The sequence below is a fragment of the Spea bombifrons genome, chromosome 3 (genome assembly GCF_027358695.1).
Source record: "Spea bombifrons isolate aSpeBom1 chromosome 3, aSpeBom1.2.pri, whole genome shotgun sequence".
NCBI classification, from domain to species: Eukaryota; Metazoa; Chordata; class Amphibia; order Anura; family Pelobatidae; genus Spea; species Spea bombifrons.
The window spans coordinates 104081008-104102826 of NC_071089.1; the positions used below are offsets into that span (position 1 = coordinate 104081008).

At 39.9% G+C, this 21819-nt stretch overlaps 1 protein-coding gene across 1 annotated transcript in view; it reads left to right on the top strand.

The window, feature by feature from the left end:
• The window catches only part of EPHB1 (EPH receptor B1), a 123446-nt gene that overhangs the window by 35184 nt on the left and 66443 nt on the right, over nt 1–21819 (top strand). The window contains exons 2-3 of the mRNA XM_053461385.1: nt 6946–7010; nt 15610–16291. Of these exons, the coding sequence (XP_053317360.1) occupies nt 6946–7010; nt 15610–16291 (747 nt within the window). The remainder of the gene's footprint in view (nt 1–6945; nt 7011–15609; nt 16292–21819) is intronic.

The window sequence follows — 21819 nt, forward strand, 5'->3', positions numbered from 1 at the left end:
GTTTTTGCCAAAAAATAGGAAGTGTTATTAGGGCTAAGCCAGACAGGCATTGGGAGCTGGCTGGAGTTACCCGCCATACATAATTTAGCTTATATGCTTTCATGGAACGGCACCATCACCGGATGCATTGGATGTAAAAACATATTACAAAGCAGTTCTCTTTAGAGTTTTGTTGTGGCAGTGCACTAAATGCTCTACAACTCCCATGAAGCTCAACCGGACAATAGGCGTTACAATGCTGCAGTGCAGATGGCTCTTGTCCCTTGAGAAGCTGAAACGTGCACTATGGACTTCATTAATAAAGAAGATGTTAAGTTACTGAGCGTACATGTGTGTAAGTGTACTCAGCTGGTGAAATCGCTCATAAAAAGGTAATAATTAAAGGTACATTAAATATTTAATGGGATTTTTAAATGCAGCAAATGCAATTATACACTAAATAACGTGAAATAAAAAGGTTTTGGATTGTTGCAGCACCTGGTGCTCCAAGTGTTACAATAGCCAAGATTCCGTATTTAGATTCCATGTAAAGAAGAGACCTCTGGGATCCCCAAAAGCATCTAAACTTTTTATCTTTTTCTGTGGTGGTCCAATAGAAAGCCTCAGCCTTTTTTTTATTTCTCCTTATTATGTCTTCTGAAAAGCAGAACATGTCATTTATTCCCATCATGTACATTTAGTTTAGGTTCCATATATATATATATATATATATATATATATATATATATATATATATATATATATATATATATATATATATATATAGTATATGTGTTATTCTTCTGTAGAAGATACGTTCTTTCTGACAAGTTGACTGAGCATAGGTTTCACAAACTTCTGGTTCCGTAGATGTTTCCTGGGGACCAGTTTGAGAAAATTGGTGTTTTTTTTCACTAAAGCGACAGCAAGAGAGTTTTCAGGAGAGTTGTGCTTTCAACTCGCTGAATTCATTAAGCTTGATGAGGGGCTGCATTTCCACTACAAGAATAACTTAGTTGACCCCGTAAAAGCGTAACAGGCAAATCTATTAGGGGACCTTCCGAGAAACTTCCCGGATTTAACTATGCGTGATACAGAGCCTCGATTCAACAGCCTGTCTAAAATCTAGACCTTTGATGAAGTTGAAGGTTCTAGTTCTTCTGGAGGACGTGCCTTGGAACTGTTGAGTATGTTCCTTGGTAATAAATGTGGCGGTTGTGTTTCTATTCCTTTTAATGATTGATATGCTACAGAAATTGGATCTGAATATTGGTTTTGGCTTTAGTACACCACGCTCAAACGTTATTTGGTTTTATTAGGTACTATTGACTGCTGGTGGTGGTGTTCCAGGTTATTTATGGAGCCTTATATGCCTTCTTTTTTGGACCCTTGACAGTATATGTCTAGATAAAAAGCCTCCGCTATGGAGTTGACTGTGAATTAACTACAGCCATGAACCTCCTAATTCAGTGACGTATACATCAGTGTAGGCGTATACATTAGTGTAGGCGTCTAGTGGCTTTTTATTCCACGGGCATCGAGGTGGTTGAGATGTCACGAGCATGCTGTGTTCTGCCTGTCTAGGCATGTGCAGGGTGTTTATTTCAGCTTCCTACAGGTGCGTTCCATTTCTTTAGATGCGCCTCGAGGATTCTAGACATGTTTTTTATGGACTGGAATGTATGCGTTTCAATTGTGGAAAGAGCCTGCACACCCCATTGAATCACTTTGTGCAAGTTGTTTACCGGTGGTTTCGACGTAGTTCTTCTCAGCGGCCACAATCTAATTCCCCGCAGTCGCTGTTTTGGGGTTATATTAACTTATGTTATGTTTATGTTTATACTAAGTTATGTTTGGACGGATCGTTGAATAGACCCCTATAACTCGCCTACCAATTTAAGCTCCGTTGAATAAAAACAAAATTTTAACCATTTCTGGACCAGAGGGATGAATGCAGCGGATAGTTCTCTGTCACTGAACGGTTAAAGAAAATGGTGATTGTTGGAGAGTCAATATAAAATAATAGAAAATATATCACACCATGCGCTCGAATGCCTGGGCCTGATTTTCTATTGCATATTTGGAAGGGCGATTGGTACGTACTGCATAGAGACATAGAATTTGATAGCATATAAGAACATATAAGAAGATAAGACTCAGACCTTAATCAGCCGATGGTCTTGTCTTAGATTCAGTATAGCTTTATGCCTACCCCATGCATGTTTAAATTCCCTCACTGTATTAACCTCTACCACTTCTGATGGGAGACTGTTCCATTTATCTACCACTCTCTTGATAAAGTAAACCCAAAGAAGTTACTTTAGTGAGTCCTCCAGCTTCTGCATCATTATAAGAGTCAATGTTAGTTATGGGATGCTCTAGTTATGTGTGTGTGTGTGTATGTATGTAACCATAACTTATGTAATGGTATATGTATGTATATATTCAGAATCTTTTATTGAACGTTTTTCACTTGTGTTTCCCTGAAAGCACACCGTACTGCATGTCATTTCCCATCTGCAGCTGTGACCGTGGGGACTAGCCTGTTTTCAGCAAAGATCATTAGGAACGCAATGATTAACAAAACGTGCTTAATTACCAGAAAGTAAACGAAAATGTCAGCAGCATGGAAAATCTGATGAATATTCTCTTATCTGTATGTGTATATCATCAGCTACCTGATTATATTAGTGTTATTTCTTGGTTAAAAAAAATAGGTATTTTGATTGTTAAAGTGCTTTGTTTACTGGCGTAAATAATTTACTTGGCAAACATTTTTCTGTTTTCTCTTTTAAACAGAATTTCCACATTCCTAATATAATGTCATTGTGTGTGTGTTTTTTCCCCCACGCATGCTTCACACCCACTTGGCTCTCAATAAATGTGGTGTTTCTTTTTGAGAATGACTCTAAACAGCATTTATACAACATGATTTTATTGACACTGAATGCATTTGCCAATTTTTAGACAGTTAATGGCTTGAGCTGAAGAATTAAGCTCTGATATACCTGCAGTTCCAGATGTGGCCACGGGGGGAGCTAGTGGTAAAAGTTCCAGCTGATCCCAAATACTTTTTTCCCAGCTTCTTCCTTTTATTTATTTATATATATATCTGTGTTTGACTATTTTCTGATTATAATTGTACATTAATGACACAGAGGGTTATGGCCAAAAAAAAGGCCCAGTGCAAAGTGGACCCATCACCATAGCACAGCAGTGGAATGCAGCAGAGGAATGTTACGTCTCTATTTTCACCACTTTCTGGGCAAGAATGTTGATTACCCCCCAGTAATGGTTCTAAGCATTCTGTTCCCCTGGGTTTCCTTCACAGAAATTAAAAGATTGTTTTGCCAGCCAAGCTTCTTTATTAGCCGTCGTGATACCCGTCCCAGGCTGCTATCTTCTGTCTGCAAACACACCATTCTATACTCGAATTAGCATGTATGGCAGATAATATCTTAAGCCAATATTTGTAGTTGGATTTAGCTGTGTTGTTCTGTTTGTAGACGCATAGGAGTGGATCGTGAAGCATCATTTTATGTATGCATCTCACTACCTTACCAAATCCTATTAAAAAAATAATAATAAAAACCCAAATATATTATAATTTTGTTTTTTGGTATTATTGTACTTTTGTTTTGCAAAGATCAACTAACCACAGTCGACCTATGTAGAATCATCACAACAGCCCTGACTTTGTCCTTAATTTAAAAGCGAATGTTCTGATTAATATTGCAGTGTCCTGATATAATTCCATACTAACTTGCAGTAGAATTTGGTCATCACCGCTTTGTTTAAAGAATGTATCTATTTTTAGATATCATATCAAATATATCATTCAATATAAAAAATGATTTCCATAACCTAGAAAAAACATTGAGCCAATTTTGTTTTTTAAAAATAAGCTTAGTGAGTATTGAAAATATTAACCCTATAATAAATTTAATATGAAGTAGCCTACAAATTATAAATAAGTTACCTGTGTGTAGACAGAGGTATCATAATGTAAAATGGAATTTATTGTTATTTAATTTATTCTGGATTTCAGACAAAATGCCCAGTTTGTTTAACATTGAATGCTTTAATTTGTCTTTTTTATATTATATGTATGTATATATATATGTGTATATATATGTATATATATATATATATATATATATATATAATTTATATTCCATTTAAACCTGCCATCAACTGCAAATCAAATGGCAAATTGACACTCCACAGATTTTTTACAAATTTTTTTACATTAATTTAGTCAAACAACAAATCTAGAAAGAATCAAAGCCAGGGTTTATTCTTCCTGCTACATATTTCTCTACTCTACCAAGCCGCGTTTGTTTCAGGAGCTTACAATCCGGTGTGCGTTTACGTTTTTGTTGTGATGAATAAGAGGGATACTAAAAACGAGAGATGTGGAAATAATATAAGAATACGGCAAATTAGAAAAAAAAAAAAGTCGGCTTCAGACAGAGACAGAAATGGAAGAGATAAACAGGCAGTGGTGTGTAAAACCCTTCATTTGTCATGCAGTAGCAGAGCTGTGTGACAGGTAAATGTTGCTAACACTAATCCCTAGTGTATTATAGTTCTGCTCAGGAGCACAGATAAAGAAAACTACAGCACTGGGGAGAGAAACGGGAAAGAAAATGCTTGAAAGCCCCCATCTTGCTTGTCAGCACGGAGGAGAGGGGGTGGAGGGAAGAAACAATATTGAGGGGGGGGGTTCTTGTGTATTTCTGCAAAAGACGTTTCTAGACAAAGACAGTATGAGGTATACCAGGCGCTAGCCAACAAGCGCTGTTATTTAATTCCTTTCATGTTAAAATTATTGGATACGCATTGCTATGGCACTTAATGAGTTCTTCTGGACCAAAGAGCTTTAGTATTGTGTCAATGAGCCGGTGGAAGCCCTGCCCTCTCTCTTGTCGACTAAGGTCATATTATTATGTTGTAGTAAAGTTGACATTTGTAAGATTGCTCTGTAAATTTACCTACTCTGGAGTCGGCTAAAGGAAGAGTTGGCAGAAAAGTTTGAAGGTCCAACCCCAGTGAGCTTTTGCTGAAGAAAGAGCTTGGCTTCCCCTGTACAGTGTATAGTTAAATTTGTGTGATTTCTTCAGAATTGCCTTGCCGATTACATTATTCATTGTTCAGGGCCAGCTCAGTCCTTCTTGCTGGAGAAACTTGCCAGTCCTGGTCCTCCAAATGAATAGTTATGAGAGGATGTTGAAACCACGGCTCTGTTGCCCGCTGTGAACAGACCCCAACGAAACCCCCAATGAAACTAAGAAAAGGCAAAACATTGCCTTGGCTTTTTTTTTTTTTGGTGCTACACTTTTAGTTTAACAAAATGTGCATGCGCTATGTAATACAGCTGCAGAATATTCTTGGAATGGACATGCGACATCTGGAGAAAACAAGCCCCTTCTTGGTTCTGGCTCTGTAGCCTCTCTTGGTATTTCCTAGTTGGTGCAAATCTGGCCCAATATGTAAAATGCCTGGACATCTCACATCTTTCTAAATTCTTTTTTTTCCAAATTCTAAGTATTTAATGCTTGGTTTTCTCCTGTTTACATCCTTGAAGAACTTCTGGCAGAACTGCACTGTTCTGGGTCCAGGGTAGGCCTTGCCAATATTGTGCTACACATGTTTGCCAGCCCAGCAATACGACACAGGTCTGCGGTGCTAGGAGACGTTTAAGCTAAGACTTGTTAAGGCAGAACAAAGTGTTTTAATGGATAAAAAGTGTGCTCGCGAAGGCAGGGTTATGTTCCCTCTCCAGCCTTTGTTGATTTTCCTGATACAGCTCATGCCAAGCGATGGGACGAAAAGAGAGAGAGCGGAGTTACTGGTGTGCGGAGTGATAATGAAACGGGAGGCATTGAACCATAATTCTCTGTTCCTCGCCAGCCATAATCGAAATCCATAACTCAGTCTGTTCCTGCATTATCAGTGCATCAAAGCTGACATCCCAGGTCCATTCCTGTGACCTCATCCAGCAATGACTGCTAGGCATCCATGATTGAATAATAAAACATTATAGACCTTATTTAGCACTGACCCTACACTCTTACAGGGACTTTCTTAACATTCTTTCTATTAGTTAAAAAAAAAAAAAACAGTGAATATATAACATACCATGATTACTAGGTGTTTTCCATATTTTTCTAAGAAACATGGTAGAGTAAATGATTTTGTTCAATCTCAGCTGAGAAATAATTCAGAGTATTAGCAGCTGTCTGTATGAGCTTCTGGATATAATGCAGGTACATGTTTTTAAGATATTCCTCCTTAAGCATAGGTGGGGTTGGACAATTAACCTCACTTGCCATCTGGCCTAAAATGGCCGAGTTGTAATAAATCTAAGACTTGACATACCATAGCTTAAAAAAGCTTAGTAATTGCGGTCTGGTTAGTTTCCTTCAGGTTGATGTCTTGCGTTGAGTTTGCATAGAAATTAATAGGGATGTTGGAACCAAGCCCTTCCTCTCACAGGGACCCCAATGTGCCCCCAACCCCCCCAAGTCTAAAACTCTGCAGCTAATAAATATATAGCTCTCCAAATGTTATCTACAAACTACCAATTCTCTTTGCTATTGCCCACTTTTTTGTTGGAAAGGTCCTAAAAGTCCCCTGTTCTGGGTCTTTTTTTCATTTTTAACATGGTGAATAAAATGTTTCAGAAAATAAAATGAAACATGGTTTTTGACAATCATTTAATGTCTGCAGTAATGGCTTTTGTGCAGCTCGGGGGCCTACACAAGTGAAAATGATAGAAATTGCCACCAAGAACATTTCTGCCATGGACAATGTTAATAAAAATCAAAACAAATGACAATAAAATGTAGGCTGGGTAATGATCCGTAATACTCTTCCAGGTTACATTGAGTGGAACTAAACGTATTGAATTTAAAGACACCGTCACTTTGTCTCCACTAAACTCTTGGTGTTTGTTCCTTACAGAGACACTGATGGATACTCGGACGGCCACAGCAGAGCTGGGCTGGACAGCCAATCCTTCCTCTGGGGTGAGTATATATTTTCTTAAATAGCGGTATGCAGATAAAGGCATTGTTCCATTGGGCTGTGCATTCATGTGTTCTTTTACCGAGTTTTACCGAGTAAACCGTCTTTCGCTTATCTGCTACAAAATGCCACATGCTGTTTGGTTCCTGACCTTTCATTGTATATGCCCTTTGTGTGCAGGTGTTCCTTAATTTACAGTTGTGTATGATCCTCTCTTTGTTAGATAGTGGAATCCCCATGTACACCTCCTCCTCTTTTTTCCTGTGATTTTTCCTTCCGCAAGTCTCCCCCGAGACTCCTTCTTCCATGTTCAGAGCATGTGTCTAAGCCCTGGAATATATTTCATTTAACTACCATAGAGCCAGAAGGTTGTGCTACAAAAGTGGTTTGCAGTATGTTCTATTCCCTCGTAGGATTAAGTGTATGTGCTGACTGCTAGAATTTTTCCTCTTAAAGGTTCCTTTATAGTCTTTATATACGCCATGGTTGAAACTTTAGCAGCTAGAAGATGAGAGCACTTTCGAGAAGCAAAGATATTTAAGAAGAGGAGCAATCATTACGATAAGCCGCATAATTGATCAGAAGGGCAAGAGTTAGATGTCTGAGGACCTAGGGGTTACCTACCTAAAATGCCTAGTGCCACCAACACTAAAAGCATTGGAACAAAATGCTTGGTATGAATGGTTGGAATGGCAAGCAGGCAGCTCATGGACAATAAATGATACAATTAAGCCACCACCTGGACCTTCTCTAGACCTGTGAACTGTTCTCCAAGTCTGATTAATATTGTATCTTGAGCTTCCGGTTTATCTGGAATTAAGAAAAAAAAAATCATGTTTATTTGAATGGGAGTATCCACATTTTAGAAGAAAGTACAGACTAGAATTGGACAACCCAAAGCACTTACTTATTACTAATTAGTACTAATTACTTATTAGTACTTATTTTTGGTGTTCAGCTTTTAGCGGTGTTCAGTGTGATCAGTGTTGTAATAGCTGCACCAAGTAGCTGTAATATGAATTCAACGAGTTAAGTCTTTGGAAACCTTTGTCCACTTTTTCACATCATCACGGGCTCGGGACTAGTGACACACATTTGATATATTACACTCTCCCAGGGCCTTGACCCGAGCAGACTTTCCAAGTTATTACCACCGAGTACGTGGGCTCTGGTAACTGTGCTGCAAGCTGCCATTTCACAGATCTGCAGCTCGCCAGGTCAGCTTCCCAATGGAATCTTTCTTACGCTCCATGAATCTTTAGTGGGGTTTTTATGATGGACATTAATGCAGAAGCAAATATTCACTTTAATGGCCCTATTGTGTGCAAAGGATCGCGGGACAGAAAAGTTAATCTGTAAGATGGATGGAGCTTGAAAAAAGAATACGAGAGATGTTCTTTAACCCCACTGAAGCTGAAAGGGTATCACAGGTCCCACCAATGGAAGCTGGCAGCACCTTTGTAAATGTAGAGAGCATGTATGTTAGTATTATACTAACACAATCCGATCCTCTATTGTGCTCCAACTATCAGACATGGGAAAGGTAGGCGCCTAATATACTGCCCTTCTAATGTATTTACCAGCTGCGAAACACTTCCACCAGGATAGGGAACCAGGTGCATGATATACATAAGGATATAGGACTATTTCAGAGACCCCTGGAACTTACCTCTGTCTCTGGAAAACAAGCTGCTTTTCAATGCACGCTTGGGTTCTTGGTAGCTGCCTCTAAACCATGATAAACCCATTGTACTGTATATGTTTCCTGGAGACGGGGCCTTTACTAGGTCCTCTGCCCCACTTGTTATTTGTCACCAGAAATGGCTTCTGAACCCCTTGTTAACCCTTAAGGTAAAGTTTACTCGAAAAATAACTTTCTTTTTTGCTTTAAGTGTCAGAAAACGTATCTATCGAAGTCACTATATAAATCCCAACAGAGACTTCTTTTATTGAATATCTTGAGAAAAAATGCTGCCAAATTCCCTGACTTGGGTAATTACTAAAGATATGATATGCCACACCAATTATGCCGAGTCCATGCATCTTCATTAACGATGCGTTAAAATGCCACCAGGTCACCTTACCACAAGGCGTTCTTCACTAGCAGCTAAGTTGGGGTAATTTCCACAAGAGTGAAGATTCCAATTTCTGTATATATATAAAACAGTCATGGGGGGGGGAATGACAAGACGGTCCTTAAATAATAACTTGTGCTGAAAAGGTAACACAACTACCAATCAGCTTCATGGTCTGTTGATTAATGTAACACTTCTTTAAAGACCGTCTTGCTATTACATAGGTTAGATGTCATTCTTCTAATGAGGAATTCTTTGAATAGCTCATGCTGCAAAACTCTTGGTCTTCAGTCTTAAAAGGGACCTTAAAGATGGCAGTACAGCATATCACCATACTTTGTTTCATTCCCTGACGTCTTTTGTTCTCTTTTAATGCATTTTGGATCTCTATACGTTCTCTTTCTTCCTACCCCCCTGCGTCTCTCCTCATTTTACTCTGGCATTCCCTCCTCCATCCTATCCGGCACACCTCCCTCCTCCCTCTCTCTCTTTACAGTTGAGATCTGTAATTAGGAAACATTAGCAGCCTGAAAGCAGCTTTCATACCTGAAACATCGGCAGTAAATGCACTCAGCAGTTCTCTTCCATGGCTATTAATGTCACTTTTATGAAGTAATGAAGAACAAAACACCCTCAGGCACTTTAAACCGTTGTTTTTTTTTAATACAACGTGATCCTTTTCAGTAGTGAACAATCTCCTTGTTTGCAGCCACAATGCAAGCTTTCTAACAAACTATGTGAAAGACCCCCTTAGAAGGAAGCATGTGGCTTCCTCCTCACCTTGCTAGTGGAGTTCAGGCTTGTCCTCTTGTCTTCCAAATATAGCCCATGGTAACAAGTAAAAGGTACATTTATAGAATCCCTTTAAGAAGCAATAATGTTTTAGGCATCAGCGGTTACATTTTAGGAGCCGGGCTGTTTTATACTCTGGTTAGAAGCCATGCGTGGACGTTGGAGTTTGACGTAAGCATTTATAAAAATTGTGTCTTATAGCAACCATTACCTGGTATATTCACTAAGGCTAGAGCTAGGTGATTATCTCTCGGTAAGCCTGTGGACGGGGGGCAGAACATCCCCTTACTTCTCCATGTCGCTGTTAGTTGACTTGCCAGTGAGCTGCCGAGAGCTTCCTATCATACATACAACTTGCTTAAAGTTGAGAAAGTCTTTAAGGACCCATCAAACTTTTTAGTCAATGCCCTTGGATAAAAAAAACAACAAAATATTGTGTGAAAATTGTCTGTGAGGCCTCTTTTCAGGTTAATAACCCCATTAATGTCATTTATCTCCATCCTTACTTATATCATTTCACTTCAACTTTTCCTAGAGACCAATTGACCACCGTGTCCTACGCCATTCCTTTAGCCAGGGGGTATAAATGCAGACAGACTACTTTGTACACGTCTGTTAAGTATTTATGGATATAACACAAAATTACTTAAAGTAATTTGCTTATGCTTCTGTGTTTATGCACAAATCTAACCATCGTTTTTTTCCAATTGGTAGGAAGATTATTTGGTTGTTGTGAGCAAGGGGCTCTTGAGTGCGATGAAAGGCTTGCCATTCAGATATTAATATAGACTTGACCTGTGTAAATACGCAATACCCTGGAGTGTTGTTTTCTGTGTATATACTCGGTTTTTAAAGAAGTCCAGAGTGTCCCAAATGAATACTCAAATGATCCAAGCATCCCAGCTTGTGCCTTTCTCACTGGTGTATTGACACCTGCAATTGCTCCTTGAGTACAGGTGACTTCAGTCATCTTTCATATGGACGTTAGAGTCACTACAATATAATAAACATAGAATTTGACGTCAGATAAGAACCACTCGGCCCATCTAGTCTGCTCAGTTTTCATGATTCAGACTCAGACCTTAATCAGTTCGTGGTCTCATCTTGGAGATAACCATATGTATTAACTTCTACTACTTCTACTGGGAAGCTGTTCCACTCCCCTACCACCTTCTCTATAAAGCTCCTTCCATTGCATCTAAGCCTCTGATTTGAGATTATCCTCCTACTTTGTTTAATCCCTTTATGTACCGTATTTAAATGTTTCTATCACATCCCCTGTCTCTTCTCTCTTCCAGGCCATACATATTAATATCCCCTATTCTTTCTTGATATTTTTATCCTGTGAATCGGTTACCCTTTAGGAGTGTAAATGTCTGTCATTTAACACTTGGTTTTTGGAATGAAGTTTCCTACTTGAAATTGTTGACAATCACCTGTTGAATGATATACACGTTTAATCAACGCAAGCCTTTTGTACGTCAGCGAGTTTCTCAGTCTGTGCTCGGTGCAGAGTGGCTGGTGTTGGCAGGATTCCCCCGAACATGCGCTGCTTCTGTGTGTGTGACTAGATTGTCTTTTGTGTCTGTGGAGACTTTGTCTTTTTCTCCCAGGGCTTGTGACATTAACTCAAGGACCCCTGCTGAGATTAAACAAGCGCTCCCTTGCTAGAAAGGACATCAGAGAGTGAAAGTGAGCTTCATAATCAAGAGAACAAGGCAGGGATCATTCTTTTACTGTTTAGTGGGGTAATTGGGATTAGAGTGGCATTTAGAAACATACCTAGGCTCCCACTAATGCCTTCCTCCCCCACAGTCTGCAAACATGACCTCACTGATTGAAGTGAGCTCGTGTTTAACCCATCAGTTGCCAGGAGGTATTTGAGGTATTGCTGATTAAAATTCTGTCGCGGCACTGCTTTTTTTTTTTTACACGAATATCCGTAGTTAAGATCCCATGCTCTGATTTCTAACGCTTCTTTCTCTTTTGGAATCCTTGATACGCAATCCTTGCAGCCATTTTTGGCCTTAACTAAATCTCAGTGCCCGGATCTCTTTGTAATCATTACTTCATACCCTGCCTTTATCCCTTCAGCGTTCCTCACCTTGGCATTCTCTCCCATCAGTTGTGCCCTCTCAACCTACCTGGTATTCTGCATCATCATGTCTCCTGAACTTGCCCTGGACATTTTTTGACATTTTCCTTCTCTACATGGCCATCTTTAACACAGTCAAATACTAAAGAGGCTGGTACGATGGGGCCCACAACAGCTATCCTCTGGGCCTCTGTTGGTGTCCATTTGCACAGAACTAGCATGCTGTGTGAACAGAGTAGGCAGCTGGTGACAGGACCCATGAGCATAAGGCAGGGGCTCAAGGGGAGGTTTGCCCAGGGCCCTTCTTCTCTATTGCATCTATCTGCTCCTTCACCCTGTCTTATGTAGTTTGGTCTCTTCAACTTTTATATTAAATAGGAGAATAGGATCAGAATTTAGGGAATATATGGCATATCTGGAACTAGTGGTGATGGATTTCCAAAATAAATATACAGATTTCTGACCTAAAGGCAAGATAGGGTCTAGGTTGGAAAACCTGCCTTTGTACAGCTGATAACCCTGGAGGACCATTTCTGCAGCTTACAACCACATGAACCTTTTGGACATTCTATTGCATTGCAAACTTCATAGTTCGTACAAAAAAACCGCCACTGATTTGAGGCGAAAACTGTCGCTTAATAACGTATATGTGGAATGCAGTGCTGACAGCTGTACATCCGAAGCAAACGTAACCTTGGTTACTACTGGAGCTGGAATGGGAGCCTCCCCTGCACAATGGGGCAAGAAAAGCCTCATAATGGGCTAGCCATTGGTGAGGCCTACAGAGCTAAGCCCTAAAGCATGGAATGAAGATTTTTTTAGCTATAACATGGCCCCTGTGCTGTGCATCAAAAGTAACGGTGGTATTTTTTCTTCCTGCTTCTTCAGATATTTAAAAAAAATATATATATATTTATAAAATTCTCCCAAATCCCATCTTGATGGACTCTATAAGACTCCTGCTGTTTTCCATCTTTGCTTCCTGTGTTACAGCCCTGCCAATGCCGAAGTGGGTAAAAAGTTCCACGACAAAGCACTCTCATATGAACCATAGTATATGTAGTTTTGAAATATAAGGTTGTGGGCCACAACCAACACACTCCAACAATAATATGTTTATTACACCCCTTCCTTGACCAGAGGTCCCTGATTTCTTCCAGGTGAGATCCAAGGATGCCCTCGGACATCTCATCCTCTAATGCCCCCATCCAAACCCCAAAAACATGCCTAGATTTTAGGGTCTAAACCTGGTATATATGTTGCTGGTGAACACTAAACAATCTTTTCATTTATGGACAATTTATTTTTTCATTAATGCCTCTCTTTAATTACTTGAATTTGCAACTAGTCAATCAACAAAAACATTCCACTGGTTTCTATGGTGATTACCTTACATTTAGCCCTTTGCTCCAAAACTACCCTTTACAAATATGGCCTACTGTTTTTTAATGAGCCCAGGCAATGGCAGTCTTGAAAAGGTGTTACGGTTTCTTCCTTTTTCGTCTCATTAGGGTAATGTGATATTCATTATTGATAGGTGTCTGAGATGCTGCAGTTAATCTGATAGTTATTGTTGTCTTGGTGAACACTTTTCCTTCCACCACTGCCTCTCCACATGCACCTTATCCACTCTCATCTCCTGTTTATTTCATTATCAGAACAATAACATTGCATTTTTAAGATTGGGTTTTAATTAGTAACCGCAGTGGCTTCCTCCCCGGAGCTTGCGGAGCGCAAATTTCTAAAGTGCTATGAAGTGCTATCCAGTCAAATTAATCTTTGTGATTAATATCACTTACCTTTGTGATGCTAGGGAAGCAGAAATGCAGATAATGAGAGAGGAACGGATAAGATGCCGCTAAGTGGGGGATCTGCTTTATGCGGAAAAATATTGTCCTCAGAAGACGAGTTATGCTTGTATGGTGCGCGATGCTGTACGCGAGAATTCTCTGCGGGGATGTAATACAGAACATGGAGCACGTTTAGGCTATTACAGACAGAAGGTAGAATTTCACTGCAGACTAGACCAGTTTTTTTACTGATAAAAAAAAATATATAAAAATATATGTCAAGTCATTTGCATGTAATACTAAAATAAGAGAGGGATAATATAAAAGGGAATCATTTATAGGAGCTTTTTATATGTGTTTGTTTTGTCTCTCTGAATGGGGTAATTAATCACTCGGAAACGCGGTTACCAATGTATATCAAAAATGTGTTTTCTGGATTTTTGCGAAGGCGTTTTGTTTCAAGATCCACACACTATTATAGGGACGGTTCCGGGTTGGCCCCTAAACAATCAATGCATGTAAAATACTTTGCAGCTTCCCACCCTCTCGGTGGTCCGATGTCTTGCCTGATGCAGCCATTGAAATCAATGGGGGCACTTAATGCTCATGTGCACAGGGGTCTTGTTAGCCCCCTACCGAGAATGTTCGTAGAGCTGGAGCTGGCTGGTGGAAAGTATATGACGTGCATTGAGATTCGTTAATCTCCTGCGTTTGCAAGGGTGGCATCACATAAATTTAATGGGCCCTCAACACTATCACATGCATTCAAGTGCATATGATCACTGGGGTGTCCCTTTAATTAATTTTAAATTATCAGCTTTCTGGTTGTTGGCAGATATGCAGGTTTTCTGCATGTCCCTCCAGGACCCAAATCCCTTTTCTTGGTGATGTCCCTCTGAGAATGTTTGGTGATTGTGAGCATATCATGGTGTTCTACAGCCCTAGGAGTCACAATAATGTGTGTGGAAAAGCCAGAAAATGTGTTTTGAAACTAAATTGTGTAAATAAAATACAAACAATTCCAATTATCCTTCTTAAAATACCTTGGTCATTTACATTATAGCTACCCGTGGATCACAGAGTCACATTAACTAAGTTGGTTGAATCCCTCTCCCCTGACCACATCCCCAAAACAAGAGTCCATCTTTGGCCATCTGAGTTGCTTGGAGATCTACTATCAACCAAGACCCATGTGCATCAAGAATTCTTGGCTTTCAAAGAAAATCTGGTTGGGTCTTAAAATGTCTGCATTGACCTGTAAACCCTGCAAATACAGGAATCTTTAAAAGCCTGTTATTTTTATAAAACTATATATAAATTTGTTATTTCAGGTGTAAGTCGTGGTAGACATATATATTGAGGAGGAACTGTAACTATTATTACAGTACAGTTTTGTGTGGGATGTCTATAAAATGAGTTAATGCCTATTATTAACAGCCAGAGTTTAGTTCCTTGAGATAAGGCATCATAAAGGATAGGTAGTGTATGTATAAGATGGCCCTTAAAGTTCCACTTATTGCACTTTATAGTGTGTTTAGCAAATAAACCTTATCAGATCTGTCATTGTGTTTTTGTCTTCCTGGTATTTATTCGCATCAAATCAACTTGTCAGTTTCTATGGCTGCTTTTGTGTCACATGGAAATTAAGTGCCCCCTGTAAAAAAAAAAATAAAAAAAAATATATATATTATTTCTGGGAGGGCTTTGGCCATTGAAGAGTATTGTAAATAATATTTACAGTGGAACAGTATATTTGATAACGTGTTTAATCCATTGCCTTTATGATTCTGGGTTTATAGCATTAAAAGTGTAGTTTCACCACCAGTTCTTGTTTTTGTTTTCCCTGCAGTGGGAGGAAGTGAGCGGCTATGATGAAAACCTCAACACAATCCGTACATATCAGGTGTGCAACGTCTTTGAGCCAAATCAGAACAACTGGCTTCTTACTACGTTCATCCCGAGACGAGGGGCCCATCGCGTTTACGTAGAGATGAGATTCACCGTTCGGGACTGTAGTAGCCTTCCCAATGTTCCAGGCTCTTGCAAAGAAACATTCAACTTGTACTACTATGAGACAGACTCCAATGTTGCTAATAAGAATTCAGCCTTTTGGAACGATGCCCCCTACCTTAAGGTGGACACTATAGCTGCTGATGAGAGTTTCTCACAAGTGGACTTTGGTGGGAGACTGATGAAGGTCAACACTGAAGTGCGTAGCTTTGGCCCATTGACTCGTAGCGGCTTCTATTTAGCCTTCCAGGATTATGGAGCATGCATGTCGCTCCTCTCCGTCCGTGTTTTCTTCAAAAAATGCCCTAGTGTCGTTCAGAATTTTGCAGTCTTCCCTGAAACCATGACTGGTGCAGAGAGCACGTCCCTTGTGATATCACGGGGTATCTGCATCCCTAACGCGGAGGAGGTAGATGTGCCTATTAAACTCTATTGCAATGGAGATGGGGAGTGGATGGTTCCTATTGGTAGATGCACATGCAAAGCTGGATACGAGCCCGAAAATCACATCATCTGTAAAGGTAAGAATTTCTAATCTATTATTTTGTATATGAAATGCACTCTTTTTTTCTGAAAAATTTAAATTTTATAAGGAAAATAAAATAAAGAACAAGAAAAATATAATATATATATATATATATATATACATACAAAACAATGATGTCACATGCTTTAATGCGATGGCGCTCCATCGTCAGTAAAATGTCTCCATGATTAACAATTTCTTTCTGGTAAGCGTGTGGCAGAGTCCACGTCTCGTTGGATTGGATTGTTAATGTATGTAGATCTGTTGCGGCTTACCCTGGTCTCCCGTGCGTTTCTCAAACCACACAAAGCCATTGTACTTGGCCCGGACTTGCAGCGTTCCGGGAGTGCCAAGGGGATTTGCCTGGCAGCAAACAGCACAGGTTTATTGAAATAAATGTGACGGGAAAAAATTATGAGCTACCGTTTCATGAAAAAAACCATATAAGTTTGAGTGTGTGTGATATGCGGCTGCCGCGCGTTGCCACATTATTATATGTATGGTAAAGGGTTTTCTGTGGCGATATGTATTATTGTCTTGTGTTTCTAAAGGGACATTACAGCCATCCCTTTAAATTTTTGTGGCTTCCCCTTGTAATTATATAGGCGGAGGGTTCTGCAGAACCCCCGCATACACATTTGCCATTCTCCCCATCCCCAGCCCTTTTCCCTGTTTCTGTAGTTCACCTGAATGCATCACTATATATACTTACGAGTAGAGAGCGTTGCAGGGGGTCTAATGAACTCCCGTGCGCATGCACAGAAAGAGCTCCTATCGATTGCAGTAGGAACTCTTTCATGCCGCTGATCAGTGGTGCAAAACATCGGGCCAAGTTGGTTGTGTTCTGCTGTAGCTTCTTCTTGCGGTAAGTATTTAGTTTTTTGTATGTTTGATAAATTCATTTACGTTCACCCGTCGGGGGCCTTGCGTTGTGCATTACACGGGCATTGTTCACAAAGGCCATTACCATCCCATCCTGGTGTCCCTCTTTAGGACCCAGATCCCTCTCTCTCCGTGTCCGCCCCAGCTCGTCCCTGTTTTTTGTATCTGAATCTTTAGTGCGGTAGAAACGAATCCTTGTTCTGCAGCCCTGCAATCATGTATACACAAATAGCATGAAATGTGTTTATAAATCAAAATGTGTAAATAAAATGTGTGTTTGGAGTTATGACCTCATATAAACAGTTGGGTGTGGTGGTTCCGACAGGAGACAACATGATATATCTCTCTGCATCCTCTTTTAAAGGGTCCCTGTGGATAGTGGGAATTGTAATCCTCCTAGAGCCAGGCATGTATCTGTAGGCCATCTTTGCATGTTTAGTACATGTCCTGTATACGTTTAGTGTATAGTTTCATTATCACAGTACAGACTTAAAGATTGGGACTGATAAACACTTTGAGATTTTTGTTAAAATATCAGAAAAAAAAGTCTGCTTCTTCATTGATAAACCCTTCCGCCAGAGTGTGAATTCAGGATACAGCAATGTGATACTTTCTTTTCGTGTTAAATGCACCCTGGCCTTTTGGGAAGAAAAAAAAAACATCCAATTACGCATTCCGAGGATTAAAGAGGGGCATGAAAATGGTGAGAAAGCATTTACACAAGGTCAATACAGCAGCTTTGTAGCTCTAATGGAAGACCTGCCAGGCCCATCATTCCTAAGCGGTGCTACCACAAAACTCGGAAGGCAGGATTTTTAGCTCTGCGCTGCTTCTCTTTTCCATATAAAGGTTTTTACCTATATTAATATATCTCTGATTGTAACTGTGCATCTATACATATGCTGCTTTTTTCCAAGGAAAAAAAATCCAAGGAAGGACTAGTCCGGAACTTCAAGTAAATTTACTATGTTAGGTAGTTTGATAGGTCACCTGTTAGGGAAAAGATCACAAAGTTATAATTCAGAAATGCACTACTGATGTATGAGTGTAAAGACCAATGTTATACATTAATAGAATAATCCTCTACATACTCATATACATGTCATTATTTGGTTATTAGTCCATACTAGAAACATGTTAATTTTCTGGAAAGAAAATTTCACAAAATACTCCAAATAAGAGGCATGCAAAATGTGCCGGTAGCATTACACACTTCAGATACCAGAACAAAAAATGTGTGGGCTCCGACTCCTTCATGTGATACTGAGCTCATCTTCTGCATCGTTGGGTTGTCTTCTGCTGTGGTTTTGATGCTATTGGAATTAGCACCTTGACTCCTCTCCAAAGAGGTCTGTATTATATTTCTTATCTTATCCTACCTGGACATGCTTTGCTTGCACCCCAACATTTCTTTTCAATCAGATGTCAGTTTCCTGAATAGAACTTGGCTCGCTCTCTTCATGCATCGTCCATGACCGGAAATCTCGGAAATGAAATGCTTGCGTGGACGTAACACCAGCTATGTGCAGCAGCGTTTCACACAGATATTGTCTGCCATTTAATTAAGACAGCAGAGGGCATCTGGACAATATATGAAGCTGTGTATAAATCCGTGCTCACATGTGGGCATGTGAGAAAAACCCTATTCAATAATGTGGTTCATAGCATCACGACCTAAAATGTGCATATTGAAAACAATGATTAAGCACAGCAATAGTGATACACAGCATAATCAGAAAATGGTTCAATTCACTGATAAAGGCTGAAAGTGAGAGGAGAAATCTCGCTCCCCTCCGCCCCTCCATCCATATGAGATGAATTTCAGTCTGTGCCAGGAGGAATTGAACTCAGCAGGTCCACAGGCACTCAATGCTGAAAACAACATGACATGATCAATTTAATAAGAGTAAACATTGCAGATGGTTCTGCCACACCGCCTCGGTGATGTCCGATCTGGAGCCCAGTGGAGCAAGATGCATAGTGAACTCTCATAATGATGGTGCCAGAAGAGAGGTTATTAAAAATTGATTCATTCTGCGGTGATGATGCCGAGGTAGCAATGGGTCCGTCTCTGCTGAGGCAAATAGATCAGATGATGTCAGGATGAGGTCACTTGTCTAAAGAAGGGACATTAGCCACCAAAGGATACTGGTGATGTCGTAGTCCCAAGACGGGAATTAAACAGTGATGTTATAAACATTTTCTTATTATTCTGTATCAATGTTACTTTGAATCACTATTCCAGGATGCCTTATATATGATTCAGTTGCTGCCATTCTACCGCTGTTTTAACCCCTTCCATCTTGAGCTGCAGTTGGGAACACTGATTTCTTACCCATCTTCACCACCATAGCGTAGTGTAATAAGCAGACTAATGACCCCGTCAGATACATGCATACAATATTCACCTCCATCTCTGCAGGCCTCCAGTGAAAATCATTTCCATTGATATCCCTATATTTTAAAACACAGCGCTCATTACCACTTCATCTCGTATATAATTTTGGACGCACTCATGGTTTTTTCCAAGTATTCTCCCAATAGGAGTAATCAGTGCACTGACTGTAACGTTCCTTCCTTCTCCGAAATGTAATATTTGTAGTCTGTTTAATAACCATACACAATGAAATGTTCCTCTGATGTATGCCACAATGCTGCTCCTATAATGTACATGGCAGAAAGCTGGGGAGATGTTGCTTGGCTTCAAGCTGTTCAGGGCCTTTTTGACTATTAATGGGTTGCTCATTCGTATAAACAGGTGAGCGTAAACTCATCCCTCTGGATGTGACAAAAAGATCGTTCATCATAAAGATAATTTAATTTTAAAAATGTAAATTTAACTGATGGCTTTTTCCACATTGACCAAATTCCAAACGCCCCCCCGGATCTTTGGAGAGATATGCCAAAGACCTGGCCGATATAACCCTGGAGTTACTCCTCCATATCGCCTGGTTAATTAGCATTTGTAAATTGAGCCTCAGGTTCAGGCAGAGGCCACAAAACCGTCCTGCGGCCTTCAGCTTGACAAGGTAGTTGGTGGTGGGTACCTCCTTTGAGTCATCTAACTATGCGCTGGTATCCAGTATCCTCTTGAGTTATTGCGAAACCTCCCATATGTTGTTGGCTTGTATGCAAATTATTGTACATGATACGGAGTAGGAGTTAAAACGGAATACGTTGCTTATTGAAAACACCGTATCAATCATTCCATGACTAATCAGAGTTCCCTTTACGCCGGCCAATTAAACCGAAACATGAAAGAGTTGCCGCTTCCTTTTGAAGTAAGATATTTCTCGCCTCTCTGGATGTAGCAGCTGCTGACAAGCGTCGTCCTTGATATTTTTTTTTCTTCTATTTTTATTTTTTCCCTTCTTTAAGTTTGATAGAATCAGAGCAGCGAACACGTAGTCATACGGCAGTATTATACTAAGGGTGACATCGGTATCTTCTTACCAAGCATGGTACAGTTTGACAGCAGGTAATAACCACATGTCTTACTCAAAAACTGTGTAGAAGTCCTTCAGCATGCAGGTTCTACTTAGCGTGTCAATCTCTACGGGAAGTCACAACAAAAATATTCGATGCCGTCTCTTGGAAAACCCTCCTTCCTAGGGCTGAACCGCCTCGTAGCATTTATTTTAAAGGGACAATCAGTTGTCTCTTTCCAGGTTAATTTCTTCACTGTTTTGATGCCCCTGAATTCTTTTCTTCTGTTTGTTACCTGCGTCACGTCTGTAATATGTTATCTTGGCCAATGCTAAACATGTTTTTTTTTTTTAATATACCTTTAAATATTTTTCCTGTTCTATACATCTTCGCTTTTTAGAGTGGTCTGGATTATTGCTGACCAATATTCTTGTTCTGCACGTAATTATGATGGTTTATTTATGCATTAACCTCTGTACAGCAGAAAGACCTGGCTTTGCATCTCCCCAAGTGACCATTGCATGAGATGCTTTAATGGCCTTCTATTTGGTGCATTGTGACAGTCCCTCGGCAGTGAAGGAATTGGATTTTTACAGTAGATTCTGGTTTTAAAGTCTTTATGATTCATTAAGAGTCTGTGTTATATATCTTAGATCCCTGCTTATTAATACTTCATCAGGAGTGCTATCACTTTGGTTTTTATCATTGCTTACAACGATAGCACCTGTTTAAGAAATCGATTAAATGACGCGTACTTAATATAGTTTGCATACGAATAGGTGAACAGATGAATGTAGTATCTCCTAATACAGGGAGAGAGGTGTCAGAGGGATTTTTGTAAGCATGCATACGTAAAATAAGGGGTGTGTGAGATTAAAGGGGGTAACATCTGATCCAGGTTATATATTGACCAGACTGGATGCAACAGTCAGGTTGGACAGAGTCTTTTATGAGCTGCGTGGTGTCATAGGGAAGAATCTATGGATTATCTAGGTGGGCTAGAAGCATTTCCGAAATCTTTGCTAGCCAGACAGCAGTTCTATTTATCAGTGTAATGGTAGAAATGTAGCGGGTACCATACTTCCCATTTAACCACACGTACACACGCTGACAAAACGTCGGGTGAAATCCATTCCTGTTCCAAATCAAAAAACCATAATAGGTGCTGGCTAGACTTAGTAACATGACATTTCTTTTTTCTCCATCTGAAGTCTG